Source organism: Castor canadensis, chromosome 11 (assembly GCF_047511655.1).
Source record: "Castor canadensis chromosome 11, mCasCan1.hap1v2, whole genome shotgun sequence".
Lineage (NCBI taxonomy): Eukaryota > Metazoa > Chordata > Mammalia > Rodentia > Castoridae > Castor > Castor canadensis.
The window spans coordinates 116722903-116739641 of NC_133396.1; the positions used below are offsets into that span (position 1 = coordinate 116722903).

Genomic DNA, 16739 nt, shown 5'->3' on the forward strand with positions numbered 1-16739 from the left:
TGTTCTCCCTCATATGCGGACATTAGATCAAGGGCAAACACAAGGGGATTGGACTTTGAGCACATGATAAAAGCAAGAGCACACAATGGAGGTGTGAGGATAGGTAAGACACCTAAAATATTAGCTAGCATTTGTTGCCCTTAACGCAGAGAAACTAAAGCAGATACCTTAAAAGCAACTGAGGCCAATAGGAAAAGGGGCCAGGAACTAGAGAAAAGGTTAGATCAAAAAGAATTAACCTAGAAGGTAACACACACGCACAGGAAATTAATGTGAGTCAACTCCCTGTATAGCTATCCTTATCTCAACCAGCAAAAACCCTTGTTCCTTCCTATTATGGCTTATACTCTCTCTTCAGTAAAATTAGAGATAAGGGCAAAATAGTTTCTGCTGGGTATTGAGGGGGTGGGGAGGAGAGGGAGGGGGCGGGGTGGGTGGTAAGGGAGGAGGTGGGGGCATGGGGGAGAAATTACCCAAGCCTTGTATGCACATATGAATAATAAAACAATAAAAAAAAAGATTAGTGTGTATTACAAAATCTCATGTAAGAGCCATGAGAAAAGGAGGCACAGATAGTCAGTGCTAGGAGGAAGCCAGCTGGGCATTAAAATGTAGACAGCACCCATATATGAATAAGCAACAGTTAACTGTAATAGATTTGTGATGTAACCAACTCTGACTATGAGGAAATATTGTGAGTGTAGATAGTTTATCAGTTATGAAGAGGATTAGCCTTGACCTGTTGCCTGAGATCCTTAACCATCCCCATTTATAAACTTTCTCTGAATTCATTTGATCACCCTTTTATAAGAAAAGTCACTCTAATTATCGAATATGAAAAATAAAATTCTTCTCCACAGAAGAACAAACAGTGAGAAGAAAAAAATGTATGTGTATATGAACAGATTTGAGATTTGGTTTTGCATGGTGAGTTTAAAGGAAATAAAATGTGAATCTTAATGTTGTGTATTTAGGGAACCTATTCCATAGTTCAGCACTAGAAAATTGACAGGTAGCTTACACTTAGCAGTTGTTCCAAGTCAGGGGCTACATTATGAAGTTATACATTAGTTATAATGCCTGATCTTCTCCTAGCTGTATTGATTGAAGCCTCAGGATTTGGAATTAGGAAACACTGTGTATAAAGTATGTTTGAATTTATGTAGCATAGTATTTACCACTTACGTTGCACCTATGCTGTACCAGAAACTTATTTTATCTTTACAACTGTATGAGATGAACATTGCTGTCATCACTTTGCAGGTCATAAAATTAAGATCAGAGGAGTAATTGGCGACATTATTATTGAAGCACAAGGCGTCACACTTCAATCTGTGAGATGCCTAATAGTTCTTCCCTAACAACATACTTCTGGCCCCTTTCTGAGAGTATATATGTAAAGACTGCCCTATTCCACATGTTGACTTGAAGGCACTATTGCATGCCTTAAATTTTGTAGAAGATTCATCCAGCTATTACTATTTAGAAATATAGAATATTAATGAAATACTCCTAATACATCTCTTCATAAGGAATGTTCAAACACATTTTCATCAAATACATGTCACAACGTTTTCAATTCAAATCTGTCATAAGGCAGGTACAGGATTCATTAGCACTCCCACTCCAGTTGAATGGTCCCCTGAATTCTTTTTTCTCTCAGTGATTCAAACATGAATGGCAGAAACAGTACACAAACGATCTTTAAAATTCAACTACTGCACCTGAGTGGCAGCAATAAGGAAAAGAGGGTCAGGCCCTAACGCAGTGAACACATATGAGGTGAGAAGGAACACACATGATGGTGGAGAAAAGGATAATAATAATTATTTCTACAAGGCAGTTTTGATGTTACAACTCAGTAACATCAAAGGAAATCATTTATACAGAGCATAGGCACAGACAATAAACTTTAGCCTCAAACAGTTTCATGTTAAGGTTATACCAGCTTATTTCAGATGTTATATTCCTTCAAAACTGTTGTGATTCTTTTAGAAGATACAGAATTTTCATTTTATTACTAAATTTTTAAACTATAAAATTCGTAGGAATTTAATGCATGTGTAAGGAATGAGAGTAGTGATGGTGTAGGTGAAATATGTTGCTTGTTGTCGATATAGTTGCTCCTCCCAAAGAGAAAAAAATTGAGGTTATTTAAAAGTCCTCAGTTTGAAATATAATATCCTCTGATCCTAATGAATTAACTCTAAGGTGAAGATTATTACCCACATTCAAGTAAGAAGTGTTTCTGTATAAATACACTTTGATAATAAGGTTGTGAATCCTAGATCACTGTGTCTTTGAAAATTACAGTTTTCAAATTCTGGAATACAGTCAGTCACAGAATAGTCAATTATATTTGTAAACTTCCAATGATGAGCTTGCATAAAGAATTATTTTTTAAAGGACCTTCTTGCCATTTTCTCAGGCGCTCACAGACCTTCCAGAAAACACACTAAACTGAGTTAGTTTCATGGTTCCTCTTGCTTTTAGTCTATGATAAATCTAATCTGGAAAAATGCAAGAGATGAAAAATTCTCCCTCGTGTGAAATAGGGAGGAAGAATTAAAAGCCTGACAACTTGAATATTATTGAATAACCCTTCCTGATTTCCTGAAAATATTACACAATCAAATAGCAAGTATAGAAAGGGTTTTCAAAAAAAATTCCAAAATTCATAATTAGGTACTTTAATTTTCAAATTAGGTTAATATAACAGCTTCTGACTCTCAATATAACAAAATTATATACTGTATTTAAAATAATTGATAATATTTTAAGAGATTTAAGGCTCCTATGAAATAAATAATCCATAAATAAATAAACTGATCATGGTTTCCTGCTATGTATTGAAATTTTTTCTCACTCTCTTTTAGCAATAGCATTGAAACATAACTTCAGTTGCTTTAGAAGGCTGTTGACCATCCACTCTGTTATCGGTTGCACATTTATTAGTTGTGACAGGACCACCAAATTTATTTCATTGCTTTTGCTTATTTGCTGCTCTCTCACCTTTGTATTTTGTATTGACAAGGTAAAATTAATATTGATAAGGGTAGATATTGATTTGTTTTAGTGTATAACTTGTTCTCTGCCTCATTCAGAGTCACATACCAAAAGATAGTGGATGTCTCTTTGTGCTACAAAGGATGTAGATTTACTATTATAAAATTGAGAACTATTGAAGCAAGAAGGATTGCCAACAGAATTCATTTTATAGTTTGAAAAATGTCACCTGTAAAGGTGAAGAAAAGCACAGAACAAAATAGGAGGAATATTATTAACACTTTTTAAAAAGGCAACCAGCAATATTGTCTATGGTTTGTACTTTTGATAGAAGTCATAGCTTATTAAAGATTTGATACTAAAAAGATTTTTAAATACGTTTATTGAGATATTGTGGCTAATACATTAAAAAAAAATTTCACTGCACAGTAGTAAGTTTATTATTATTCAAAATTAGTATTGCCTGTCTCTTTAGATTTCTCTTGAGATAATGTCATTATAAGAATATTCGTTATAAGGCATCAACTTTATATTATAAATCCCCATATATTATAAATTATGCTGAAGAATTGCCTGTTGTCTTGGAATAAATATTGCTCCAAAGAAACTCTGTTTTCATGGACATATGAATTCTTGGCATGAGCTTACATTACAGCCTTTTGTGACTTTTCAACTTTTTTTCTCCATATCTTACTGATATTTAAATATGAAAATAGTTTTATTATGATATTTCAGGAAATAAAGACAAGTTATAAATAATGGGTGAATATTTTGTAAAGGTAGGCTTTTAAATAAAAGTGATACTGTGCATAATAAGAGATGTTTGGTATAACCAAGCTGCTTTTCCCTAAACTTGTCTTACCAATGATTTTTATATATGTATATAAATGATTTAAAGAATGATTTATTAGGAAAGCAAAAGTATACCTCTAGTCATGAGACAGGCAGTTGAGTGACAGTCAGCCAATAAACAGGAATAATACACCTCAAGGGATGAAGTGGGTGGTTGGAAAAGGTTCAAAACCTGCAAACTGTCAGGGCTTTGGGTTTTGTCCATTAGTGTTGGGTTACTGAATGAGGTGAAACTGCAGAGCCTTCCCTTGTGGCTCTGCCCAAATGATTTGGCCACTGAGCAGAGACTGCCTGGGTGTGAGAAGGCATATATCTGCACATTTGCCTTTTCCATTTGACTCTCTTTGCCCTTCCTTGTTTAACCTTGATATGGGGAGTTGGCTCTATAAGGATAAAGGGCCATCACTGTAGTCACTGATCCTGGAGCATTGGTCATTTTAATTGTTGATCCAGGCATGGACCAACTGGAAGTCTTAGAATGGAATCTCTTGTAGCCCAGGACATTTCCCATTCCTGCTCCCCTCCCCCCACCAACACACACACACACACACACACACACACACACACACACACACACACACACAAACAGGAGCTCAGGATCCTGAAATTGTTCAGAGTTTGGGTGGCAAGATCAATTTGGCTGCTTCCTGCTGACAGGGAACAACATAGGTATTCAAGGTTCAGAGTCTTGCTCTATGTCAGAACACAGAAAAGTTGATTAGGCTCAGTCATAAATGGCTGCTGAGAATGTGGTCTTTCCATTGTTGGACCAGAAGGAGTATAGTTGTCATGAAATAAAACAACCAATGTTTCCAAGGGTGAAAATGTGTTTTGTAGCCTGGAGGTAAGATATTTAATAAGGGTGTTAAAAATTAGAAGCTTAAATGAGACAAGTAGCAGGATTGAGAGCAGCGGGGAGGAGGCATGTGTAATTAAGCAGTCTCCATCAAAGGTGTGGTCCAGGTTGGTCTCAAGATTGGTTAGTCAGCACCTTGTGAGAATAAGTTGTGGGTGCCTGGAAGTGGGGGTGAGGGATATATTTGTCTCTTGTTACAAGTTTATCCATCAGTTCTTTTATTTCAGGAATCTAAAGTGACCTATTATAATCCCTTTGTGGGAGAATTAGGTTGTCAGCCAATCTAGTTTTATAGGTTTTTTGGCTGAAGATAAACTAGTACATGAGAAGGAGACAAGTTGTAATAGCTTCTGTCAGAGGTGTGTGGGAAGGCTTTAGTGTCAGATAAACATGCATAAGAAACTTTTCTTCATAATCTCTAGGTTTTAGTTACTCTTGGAAGTGTTGGCCCAAGTGACTCCATTAGTGTATTCTTTTTTTTCTTTTCTTTTTTAGGGCTGGGATCGAACCTAGGGCCTCATGTATACTAGGAAAGCACTCTACCACTGAGCTACATCCTAGCCCATGACTCCATTATTATTCTGACAATTTCCCCTTAACTTTGGGCAATTTTCTTTGAAAATATCATTGATTGATCACTCTGTGGCTTGGCTGTAGTGGTCCCTCATCTCTGGGAAGAGCTTTTCCCTGTATAGTCTGATCTGATCCCAAGTCAGAGGGGGATGTAAAAGACAGTTCAGGTGGTAGTCAGTACCAATGAGATTGAATTTAAACAACTAAGAGGCTTAGTAGTACACTTAGCTTGGCTTACCTGAAGTTCATTTTATTATTATTATTATTATTGTCATCACATTATTGTTGTACTGGGGGTACATTGTGACATTTACAAAAAGTGCTTACAATGTATCTTAAATTCAACCCCCTCCAGCATTCTTCTTTATCCTCCCCTTCCCCCATACACATTCTTGCCAATCTTGAAAACCTTGAGGCATGTTTGCTAGTGTCCCCATGGGAAAGGAGCCACACTTGGCAGCTCAGAACAAGACTTTTATGAAGTAGAACATCTAAAAAATTCCATCCTGAAGTTTAGGCAGATTAGAAACAAGCCCACCCACAGGCACAAGGGGCAAAGAATATTTTTCTGCTTGGACTCCAAATATAAATCCCTCTGCTGACTTGTAACCAAGAGTTTCTCCTCTCATGAGTTCCTAAGTAAAATTGTACTAAGCCAAAAAAAATAGCATAGAAAGTGGTCTTTGAATCAAATGAAAACCATTCTAGAAGTACATGCCTGCAACCCAGCCCACAAAGTAGAACCACAAATAAACACCTACCAAGGGTGATCTCATAAACCAAAACTAAACTAAAAAATTACTATAAAGAAGATTCAAAACTGAAAGAGAAAAATTATGGAATATACAGATAGAAATAGACTGGAGTTATATATCCAGCCCAATCTGTTGTTGTTTCAGTATTGGGGCTTGAATCTAAGAACTTCTAGATGCTAGGAAAACACTGTACCACAATGAGCTACATTCCCAACCAAAATGTAAGCATATTTTTTTTTGAAAATTACAGAATCGGCTAACATGTTGTTACACACCTATAATCCTAACTGAGAGGGCGATGTGGGGAATCATATTCTGAGGCTAGCCCTGAGCAAAAGCACCGAACTCTAGCTGAAAAATAAACTAAAGCAAAAAAGGCTGGAGGCATGCCTCAAGTGGTGAAATCCTTGCTTAACAAGTGCAAGGCCCAAAGTTCAAATCCCAGTAACATACACACACACACACACACACACACACACACACACACACGTACACACACGCGCACACACAAATACACAAAGTATAGAATCACTAGATGTATTGAAAACCAATTACATATAGCTGAAGAGACAGTGAATTTGTAAGATAAATCTGAATAAACTACCTAAAAGCTTCACAGAGGGATAAAAAGATGGAACATGAATAGGGAGGCAAGGAGAATTGTAGAAAGCTGAAATTCAATATATACCTAGTAGAATTTATAGAAGGAATAGTGGAGAGAATTAGGAGGTGTAGACAATATAGAATTTTTAGAACTGAAGAAATACATGAATCTTCATATTCAAAAAGTACAAGTCTGTATCGTGAAATATTAGATATAAATAAAGTAATATCTAGACACGTTGTAATAAAATTTCAGAGTACGAAAAACAAAGGAAAGAGCTTAAGAGCAGTCAAGGAGAAAAGATACAACCTACATAGAAATGAAATTATACTGGTAGCAGACTTCAAAATAGCAATACAATCAAGGAGATGAGATATTTTCGAAGTGCTGAGATAAGATAACCAAGTCAAAGTGGACTAAACATACAAGAGCAAGAGTAAGAATGAAACAAAGTTACTAAATTTGATACCTCATGTATAAGAAAACAGAATCCATTTTTTAAAAAAGAATATCAGAAAGAAATAGGAAGCAAAGAAATTGGAAACATATTTAAAGCTAAACTAATAATTATAAAAATAATGAAGGTGACAATGACTATGAAGGTGATTAATTTGACAGTGTGTAAAATGTGAGACAATAAATGTAAATAGAGGAAATGCATTGGTAAATTTAGGGATTATTATCATGAATAAAAGAATAAAACCCAATATATGCTTTTTATAATAAATGCAAATCATAACACAGGGTACAATTTAAATACCAAAAAAGGCTAGGCTAGCTGGACCTATAAAGAACAGAGTGAATCTTGAGGTATTTCAGTCTCTTTAGTCAGACTTGTCATGTTTGTTTAGTCTATTTTTTTTCCCACGAACTTAAAGATTTAAATAGAATAAAATTTCAGTCATTTGGGTAAATGTGCCAGAAGAAATGACATAATTTGTGATAGAAGGTAAGTATAACTTACAGTCGATACCATGGGAAACCCTTAGACTCAGATGTCATAATATCAAGTTCTACCTGGACTCTGAACGACTTTGGGCAGGTGTATTACCTCACCAAACATCAGTTTCACATCTAAAATGAAGCCAGTCATTCTTACCCTTCTTGCTGATAAGGAAGAACAAAAGAAATGATGACTGTGCAAGCATTTGTAACTTCTAAGGGCTACAATCATATTATATGCTGTTATTCAAATATGTCAAATAGCGTATATGTATGCAACATATTTTCCATATGCAAATCAAAAGTTAATAATACAACTCACATAGCACCCCATGAGTTTTTTAAATGGATTGAAACATCATCTCCACTAAAATTTCTCATAGGAAGGCAGTGTAGGTATTAGAAGGTATACATACTTGTGGAATAAGTTTAATCAAAGTTTGATCCCAGCTTATTTGCTATGTGATCAAGTGACTTCATCTCTCTGAGAACCATTAAAAGTTCCCAGTTGCCCATTGTTTAAGAAATAGAGATAATGTCATGTGTGCCACATACAGATCCATCGTAGGCAGACAGTAAATGGTCCTAATTATATTCTAGCAAATAAACATATTGTGTGCCTTTGAGACCCACACAGTTTTATTGTGAGGTTTTCTTTAGCTTTTTGAAAGTGCATGTCTTTGATACGTGATCATTCCATAAGAAAAGTATTTCTATATAATCAAAGCATCTGTTACTAAGAACACTGCGTCCTCCAAATGCAATAAAAGATTGTGTCTTTCATTCAGAGTTTTCATCACTTAAGGAAAAAAATAAACTGACTTTACATTAAATTTCCATCTAAAAAGTAAGTGCAGAATATTTTTAAGCAATTAACTATTTAAACTGATTTTACTTAACTCACATGGAAAATGTCTGATATTACAGATCAAATATGGAATACTCTGAATTAGTGAGACTTTTCTGTACTAAGAAATGAGTTAAAGCATTTGACAACAGTAGTAACACCTACCACCTTCTCACTTTTCAAATTGTGCTTAATTAATGCAGCTCCTTGAGTTCTTAATAATCAAAAATCCATTTCCCTAAATTAGTTACCGAGAACAGAGGATAGTATTGTAACTCACAGTTTTAATAGACTTGCTAATAATAATAGTAATAACTGTGCCTGTCAGCTGGCTAAGAGAGTAATAGGTAAAAGAAAGAGTGACTGTACACTAATAAATGCCCTGTGAACACGGGCAGGGATGCAGGCAGAGTGCACTGGCTGTTAGATGGAAAGCAGCATACGTCACTCCCCTTCCATTGGCTGTTGATCCAACATCAGTACAACACTTCAGGAGCCAAATTACTAAACAAGCTGCCAATTAGGCTTGCAGTCAGCTGGATAGATTAGTGGCTAAGAGGGGCCGATACAAGATTTTCATCTCTTGAGCCAATTACACAAGTGAATTACCCTCCACAGTACTCTTTGGAAGGTTTGAGAGGAAAGGCCCAACTCAGCTGTAATAGATGTAAGAGAACTAGCAGACAGGCCGGGAGCTGGAGCATGAACGAGAAGGGTTAGCAGGCTATGTTTTGCTATAATTGTCCGAACCTTCTAGGGAAGGACTTAAAGGATTTAGCACTGCCAGGAGCAAAAGAAAAGGAAATTATGCTTGTGGTATATACTGTGCTGAGGCTGATTTATTCCACTCCTAGGTCTTAATCTCATAAAACAAGGATAAGAGACCAACAGGGGATCACTCTCTAGAACCAGTTTCCATGAAAAATGGACCAACAGTTCTTTTTTATTTTTTTTTTCCTTCTTGTTTTAGGTTGTGTTTCTATATGGAAAGACTCAGTACTTAAGAATTAAATGTCATTTTTTTTCTTCCAAATAAAAGATACTGGTTTATATTACTTTATTGTTATGAAGACAAGAACTTATACTAGCATTTTTAAAAAATGAGAGAAAATGAGTTATCTTCCACCCTTATAAAAACACAAGCTTTGGAATAGAGTGGCCACTCTGGGCCTCCCTGCTTAAATACCAACATTTTAAAGTCATGGTAATAACACAGTTGTCCTTTACTCTTCACATTAGGACAAAAACTGACCATCATTTGCCACTTTCTGTAGAGATATTTTGAATTGGCCTGGTATTTTTTTCTTAAACATTAAAAATTTTTAGTTAAGATAACTTCTGCAAGCTGTTGTACCAAAAATATGTGTAAATAGATGTGTAGCCTAGAGCAGCATTACACCTCTGACTAGATTTTAGCTTATGAACAGAAAATAAGTCATGGCAATCAGTAAAAACTTCGGGATATGAGACAAAATGCTAGTGCACTTTTTATCCTGGCATACCTCTGAAAAAATTTGTAAACTTTGGAGGTCTGGGAGGTCATCATAATTACAATGTCAAAATAAAAGCTTAATTAATTTTTTTGTTAGATTTAGTTAAGATTTTTTTTGCCAAAGTCTCGATAAGTCCAAAGCCAACTGATTACTTAGGTAACCTAGTTCTTACTCCCTGGAATGAATTTAGCAAATTACAAGGGTTATTATTGTCATTATTCTCAGTTCTAAAAATACACTGAAAATTGGGACTACCAATATGTTTAATAAAGGACCTTGAGAATCAACTGATGATTACTCCATAGCAAATAAAAAAAGGTTTAGTTATTAACACTAATCTTTAGAATCACCGGCAGCAACCCACTTGCTGTTCCTCAGAATCCCATATATAAAGCCACAGAGAAGACATGCTATTGGTTCAACACAGACACTTCTTTTTACTCTAAAATAAATATACCAAAGAATACATGAAAATACATATGTACAACTTAAAGAACTGTAATCTCTGTGTAACCACCCAGGCCAAGTAATATTTTTGTTACTGTTATTGATGCTTAAGGATTCTGCTGTGCCTTGGATTGCCATCCTGGACAGAGTTCTCCTACAGAGAAGTAGGACAGAGAGTACCAGCATCTATTTATTTATTTATTTATTTATTTATTTATTTGCAGGTAGGTTAAGGAAGAAGTTTCAGTGATAATCTGAGTCTTAGAGAAAAATATTGATGATGAGAAAGGACAGGGACATTGATGCTAAAGAGTTGTCTGACTCACGAGCCTTCAGTTGTAGTGAGCAGCCCGTTTCAGTCTATATCTAGGAAGACACAGGCAACATTTCAGAACAGGAATAGGTTAAATCTAGGGCTGACCTTGTCCACCTAAAAATCCTACACACATCTTCAACATTATTTTCCTTTATTTTTCCCTCCTTTACCTGCTTCTATAGTCATTAAGACATAGCCCTATAAAGAGAAGGAGGAAGGAATAGAAGGATGTGATGGACTGAGTAATAAATAACAAAAAAAGGATTATATATATGTAAATTCCCAGGAATTCAGAATGAAATCATTTGTGCTTTTTGTTTGGCTTAGTTTGATTTTAGTTTTAGTTTTGTCAAGGGCCTGGCCAAATATAAGATGATATTATGGCATAAGTTGGCAGTTTTCACAATGATCCTTGCAGCTCACACAGTAATGAAAATAAATTCATTTGTAGAGTCCTTCATGGTTTACAGAGAGCTTTCTTTACATACATGATCCCATTTGATCCTACAATTTTTGTAAGACAGTGAATGCTGCATTTATGCTCTTTTACAAATGAACAAACAAAAGCCCAAAAAGGTAAATGGCCTACCTATCCTGCTACTAAGTAGTAGAGATGAAATTCTAAGCAAGGTCTGTTTTCCACTGTTCCCTCTCTATAATAAGTACCCAAAGATAAACAAACAACCTCTCTGGGACCTTGATAAGAATAAATTCAGATGTTTTTGGAGCGTAAGACCATCTTCTTGTGTGTCCATACTGACACATTTGTTGTGTTCTCATTTTAGGATTCGTAGGTGAAAACGCCCAGCCCATCCTAGAGAACAACATTGGCAGCCGAATGCTTCAGAACATGGGCTGGACGCCTGGGTCCGGCCTTGGCCGAGATGGCAAGGGGATCGCTGAGCCAATTCAAGCCATGCAGAGGCCAAAAGGATTAGGACTTGGATTTCCTCTACCAAAAAGCACTCCCACAACTACCACACCCAATTCAGGAAAATCCGCCTAAGAAGGAAAGCAAAGAAGAAACGTTTTATAATTTTTGTCACCCCATTATTCTGAAGTTACGTTAAATTTCCAGTTTTGAAGCAGAAATCTACTTTGCCTCAAACTTGTCACTGTAACTTCCTAACTGCATATAGTCCTGCCACAGTGATAGAAATGGGATTTCATCACAGTTCATGGTGCTAAAGTATAAATGTCTACCCTTTAAGTTTCTCAATAATATCCAGCTATTTCTAGCTAGAAAGAACAGTTCCTTGCTCTTATTTATTTAGAAGTAGATGCTTTCTCATGCTTTGCTTATTTCATCTATGTGTGTGATGCCCAGGCAAATGTGACCACACCCACTGGTTTCTAAAGCAGGATAGGCCAGACAGGATCACTTTCCTATCATGCCTATATTAGGTAGTTTGGGTTACAACATAGTGTAACCCTGAAGATCTGTCATCCCATCGACAATATCCTAAGCAAGTCTGAAAGTCTTGGCAATTTCATATTCCTTGACTCTGGCTTTCTTGTGAGATTTTCTAAGACAGTGACGACACCCATTAATTTTCTATCTTTGGACAGTGTCGTATCACCTTCACAATGGACAAGTAGTACTTAATGTTTCCCTCAGATATTTTGACAAAAATAAACCTCATCATTGTTATCACCAGAGTGCCCTCAACATTATTTTAATGCAGATTTTATAAATTTTACCTCATAAAATAATTATTGAAAGAAAAATGTATTTTTTAAATTCACCATGACTGAACTGTAAATTCTATTCATCCATATGTCTACCTCTCTCTTCGCAAAGGCTGATATTTTTTTAAGACCAACTCAAGGTATAGTAAGTTGATTTTAAATTTTAATTAGTGAAGTAAATTATTAGACTATTGAATCAATTTTTTTGAAGATTTAAATGGCTGACAGGAATTGAGATTTCTGACAATGGCCTCCCAATTTACCAGATAAACAAGAGGAGAAGGGAACAAAGCTGCCCTTTCTAAGCTCTGAGCTGTTACTTTAAAACTAAGCAAAACAGTCATTTTATTTTCTTCCCATTATGGAGTTATTTCTGAATCATTTGGCGTGTCACACCAGAGGGTCTAAATTGCTCATAGTTCAAAAGATGCTGATATGTTACCTTTGTCATTAAAAGAACTAATATTATTCTATTTATAATGGCCTGTATTGGTTGAGTAAAGATCAAGATAGCCCATGTGAACCACCTTTCTAGTAGATTCTTAAGATTTCCTAAATTGCCAAAAAAGAATTTTGAAAGGCAGTAGAGAAGGTTTAGGCATGTAACAGACCTTTCTCAGGTAGTCCCCTAAAATATACTGCCAGTTAGGGAGGAGAAATTCAGCCTACCATGTGAAAGCCTTGATGGTTTGCCAAATGCATACATTTCTTTTAGGAATTACCTTCTTTGCTAGGAGTATTGTGGTAAGAGGGCAGAGAGTTAGGAATGACAGACTACCCAACGGTTGCTCTTTTGAATCATTCGTATTAGATAAAGCAGCCCTGTTGTATGATTGATTACCTTCTACAAGGTTGTCACTAGAAATTTGCCACTTTTTAAATGATTTTTTTTTCTAAATGATCATTCTATTTATGTAGATGGGGAAGATGGCAGAGCTTCTATACAGTTTTTAAACTTCTTTGTAATAGTGTATTGTACTAGAGGATCTATTAAAAAATTTTTATTTCGTTTTAATCCTACTGCCTGAAAATCTTCTAAAATCCTAGAGTTTTAAAAATTCCAATTTTGTGCCACTAATAACAAACGATGAGGCCATTGAGAGACTGGCTTCAAGCTCTTGAGGACTTGGCTCTTGTTTTTCACTTTCCATTGTTCTAATGGATGCAAAACCCTCATAGTAAAGATAAGCACAGCTATACCAAACTAGCAGCAGGGACCATTGTAATTCATTATGCAGTCTTTGTGAGTGCTGTCATTGCTGCCATTCTGGACAGTTGAAATTTTTTGAAGCATCTCCTGTAAGTTGTTCACTGAACTTCCCTAACACCCGAAAGATCCATCTTCATATTTTCCACTAATGGAAGAAACGTGATCCCCAGAGCCCTCTATGTGGCTCACAGAAGACTTAAAGTACTTCATGTTCTACTGAAGTATATAACCGTACAGGATATATGAACCAACACACACAGTAGATAAGGCGCAACATCCCAAGCTTCCCTCATTCTCCTATGCAATGCTTTCAGCATTCGGTCCTTAAGAAAGATCAGTGCAGATTTGGTGTTCTACTTGTACCTAAACTTAACTGGAGAAGTAAATACAACTAAGATGTAAAGTTGTTGGTATGAATCAAATGTCTTTTCAGGACATGAAGTCCACCAATTTATATTTTATATATAGTTACAGTTAATTTTGTTACTTGATATGCCCACAGAACCCAAAGCATCAAAGGAGTTCATGATTTAGAATGCATCATTCATATCTCCTTTAAAAAGCTATAAGATATTTCCTCTGCTCACTCGTGAAGCCACTCTTCTATAAATTAATTAGTCATGCTAATTTTTCTCTACGTGCATATGTCTCTTCACTTACTATCCAAACTGTCCGTTCCCCATGGTAGCCAAGAGAGGGTGAGCACTGCTACACTAGCAGTGTGAGGCTGGCTTATATATTTATTGTACTTGATAATGACCATTCTGTGCTACAGTAGAGTAATTTCCTTCCTTTTCCCAAGTACAATTTTTAAGGCTACATTTCCCTCTTTCTTATTTTTTATTTTTAAATTGGTACCTCTTTAAATAAAAGAAAATCCATTGGTAACTAAAATTTTTCAGTGAATTGGTCTCAACCTTTAACACATAGGTTTTATAACTCACTCTGTGGTTATTAGGACAGTAGGATTAAAGATATATGTGTACATATAGGTGTATTTACAGCTTATGTATGTATGCAGCATAGAGATATGGTTACAAATACTGCATTTAATTGCTGTGTTTATTTTAACATTTGAGCTGGTATTCTCATAATTAATTGAAGTAATTGCTTCTCTTTAGTACATTTTATTTTGAACAGACATTTCATGAAAGAGAAAAATCACTGTTAACATGCTTTTTTAAACCATTTTCACCCATATTTGTCTTCCAAGGAAAAAAGTGACCTAAATTAGTACTGTAAAATGAAGATGTTAGCAAAGAATATTTTGGGTTTGTCTTTGTTTCTTTGTTTTGGTTATTAATGGTACAGCAAAAAAAAAAAATTGAAAGAATAAAACACAATGTTCATAATGTTATTTATTAAGTAGTCATTGTCTTTATGCTTAAAATATTTCCCTCTTAACCTTAAAGTGATAAAAGGTAGAGGCGAAAGTATTTTAAAATTTTTTCTAGGGCTGGTGGTTTAGCTCAGTGGGAGAGCTATTTCTTAACATGCATGAGGCCCTGGGTTCAATCCTACAAAAACAAATCTCCAAAAAAGAAAAATACTTACTGTTATTGACAATTAACATTTAATAGTGTAGTTAAATTATTATCTTTAAGCTCTGGAAATTTTCAGTGGTTCAGAAAACTCAGAGAGAAAATAATGAATATATTTGACTCCACAAATTTATTCTGCCACATTTCCCTGTTTGTTCTTATTTTCCTTGAAACTGGACTAATTGGCTTAAGTTCTCTAACCACTGGAGGATTCTATGATTGTAATGTAAGCAAGTATCACAGTCTCTCTCTGACCACTCTGAAGTAGCAATTGGCATTCCATGTGTTAGTCACTCCATTTCCTTCTAGAAAGTCCAACCTCTCCTGAAGTTGCTTAGACATTTTAAATACTTTGCAATACAGATCAGAGGGCTGAATTTTATTTGCCAAACAGGCATTTCACTATTTATGTTAATTACATTTTATCTTTCCTCCCAAAAAAGTGAAGCTGTTAAAGTAAGTGGATTCGATTTTATCCAACAGGTATTAAATACTCATTTATTTAACAGGCTCACAGTAATATATACTCTGCTGACAAGTGGACCGTGAATTCTCCTTCTGCTGGGTTCCTCCTAAGTGAAGACTCGCTACTTTGCATACCTGACATTTTAAGTAGATCCAGATTTGTCTCTAGTGAGTCAGTGCCACTAACTGCCAGAAGGATGATCTACTTGACTCAAGTGGTAGAGCACTTGCCTAGTATCCCTAATCTACCCCAACCAAAAAAAACCTATTATAATAATAATAATAACAGCCCAAACTGTCCTCGATCTTTTTGCATCTTCCTGAAAATTTTCTAAAAAATTCTCATTTCTTCCAAGGCAGCATTCTTTAGTAAAAACAGAATGAGAAATAGTTCACTAACTCTATGCTTTCCAGAAGTAAACAAATTCTTCAAATTCCTATTGAAGTGAATTTTTTCATATGTCAGGATTTCATAACTAGGATGACCAAATGAGTTTAGGAAAAAAGAAAAGTTCTGCTAGATGACCATGGGGCTAATCTGGGATTCTGATGTCCCTCATTTATGGCTGTAATTTATTATTGAGATAATATGGAATCCATGTTGAATGTGAGAGGTATGAAATTCATGAAAATAATTTGGGATGAGTGCGAAATACTTTAGAGTGCACATTAAAGGTGTTGAAATTTAAAATCAGTATTTCTAGTGCAGTTGCTGTGGTGTATTTAGGTCTCAGCAATATAACTACTGTGGTTCCCAATCTATTAGGCTTGACTCTTGACCCTCCCACAGCTTCATACCCCTATCCTTTCATTGTGCCATCTCCAAATCCTTTCCTATTTTTACAGCACATTAGTCTACTTAACATCTTTTAACATCACGGGACAGCCTTTCCAACTGTGGAAAGAACTGCCGAGCACACAGGAAACCAGCCCGTTTTGACTCCCAAGCCATTGTGTTACTCCATTAGGTCCCTTAACAACTCAGCTAGAAACAAGCGTTAGATTTTTTTTCTCCCAGACTCAGTGAGTAATTGTCTGTGCTGCAGTGACAGATGTGCAATGTAGCAGCTTCTTCAGGAAAAAATTAACAGTTTGTCCAGCATGTCAGCTTGCTCTTTTTAGTGCTTGGGAGGTCTTGGCCCC

The 16739-nt window shown here is 35.6% G+C and overlaps 1 protein-coding gene across 2 annotated transcripts in view; it reads left to right on the top strand.

The window, feature by feature from the left end:
* Positions 1-16739, top strand: part of Gpatch2 (G-patch domain containing 2) — a 243775-nt gene that overhangs the window by 174455 nt on the left and 52581 nt on the right. Inside the window, exon 10 of one of the 2 annotated variants that reach the window (XM_074048295.1) lies at positions 11477-14947. The exons of the other annotated variant lie outside the window; for it this stretch is intronic. Coding sequence (XP_073904396.1) covers positions 11477-11697 — 221 coding nt within the window. The 3' untranslated portion in view covers positions 11698-14947. Of the gene's footprint in view, positions 1-11476; positions 14948-16739 lie in introns of those variants that run through there. 2 annotated transcript variants of the gene reach the window in all.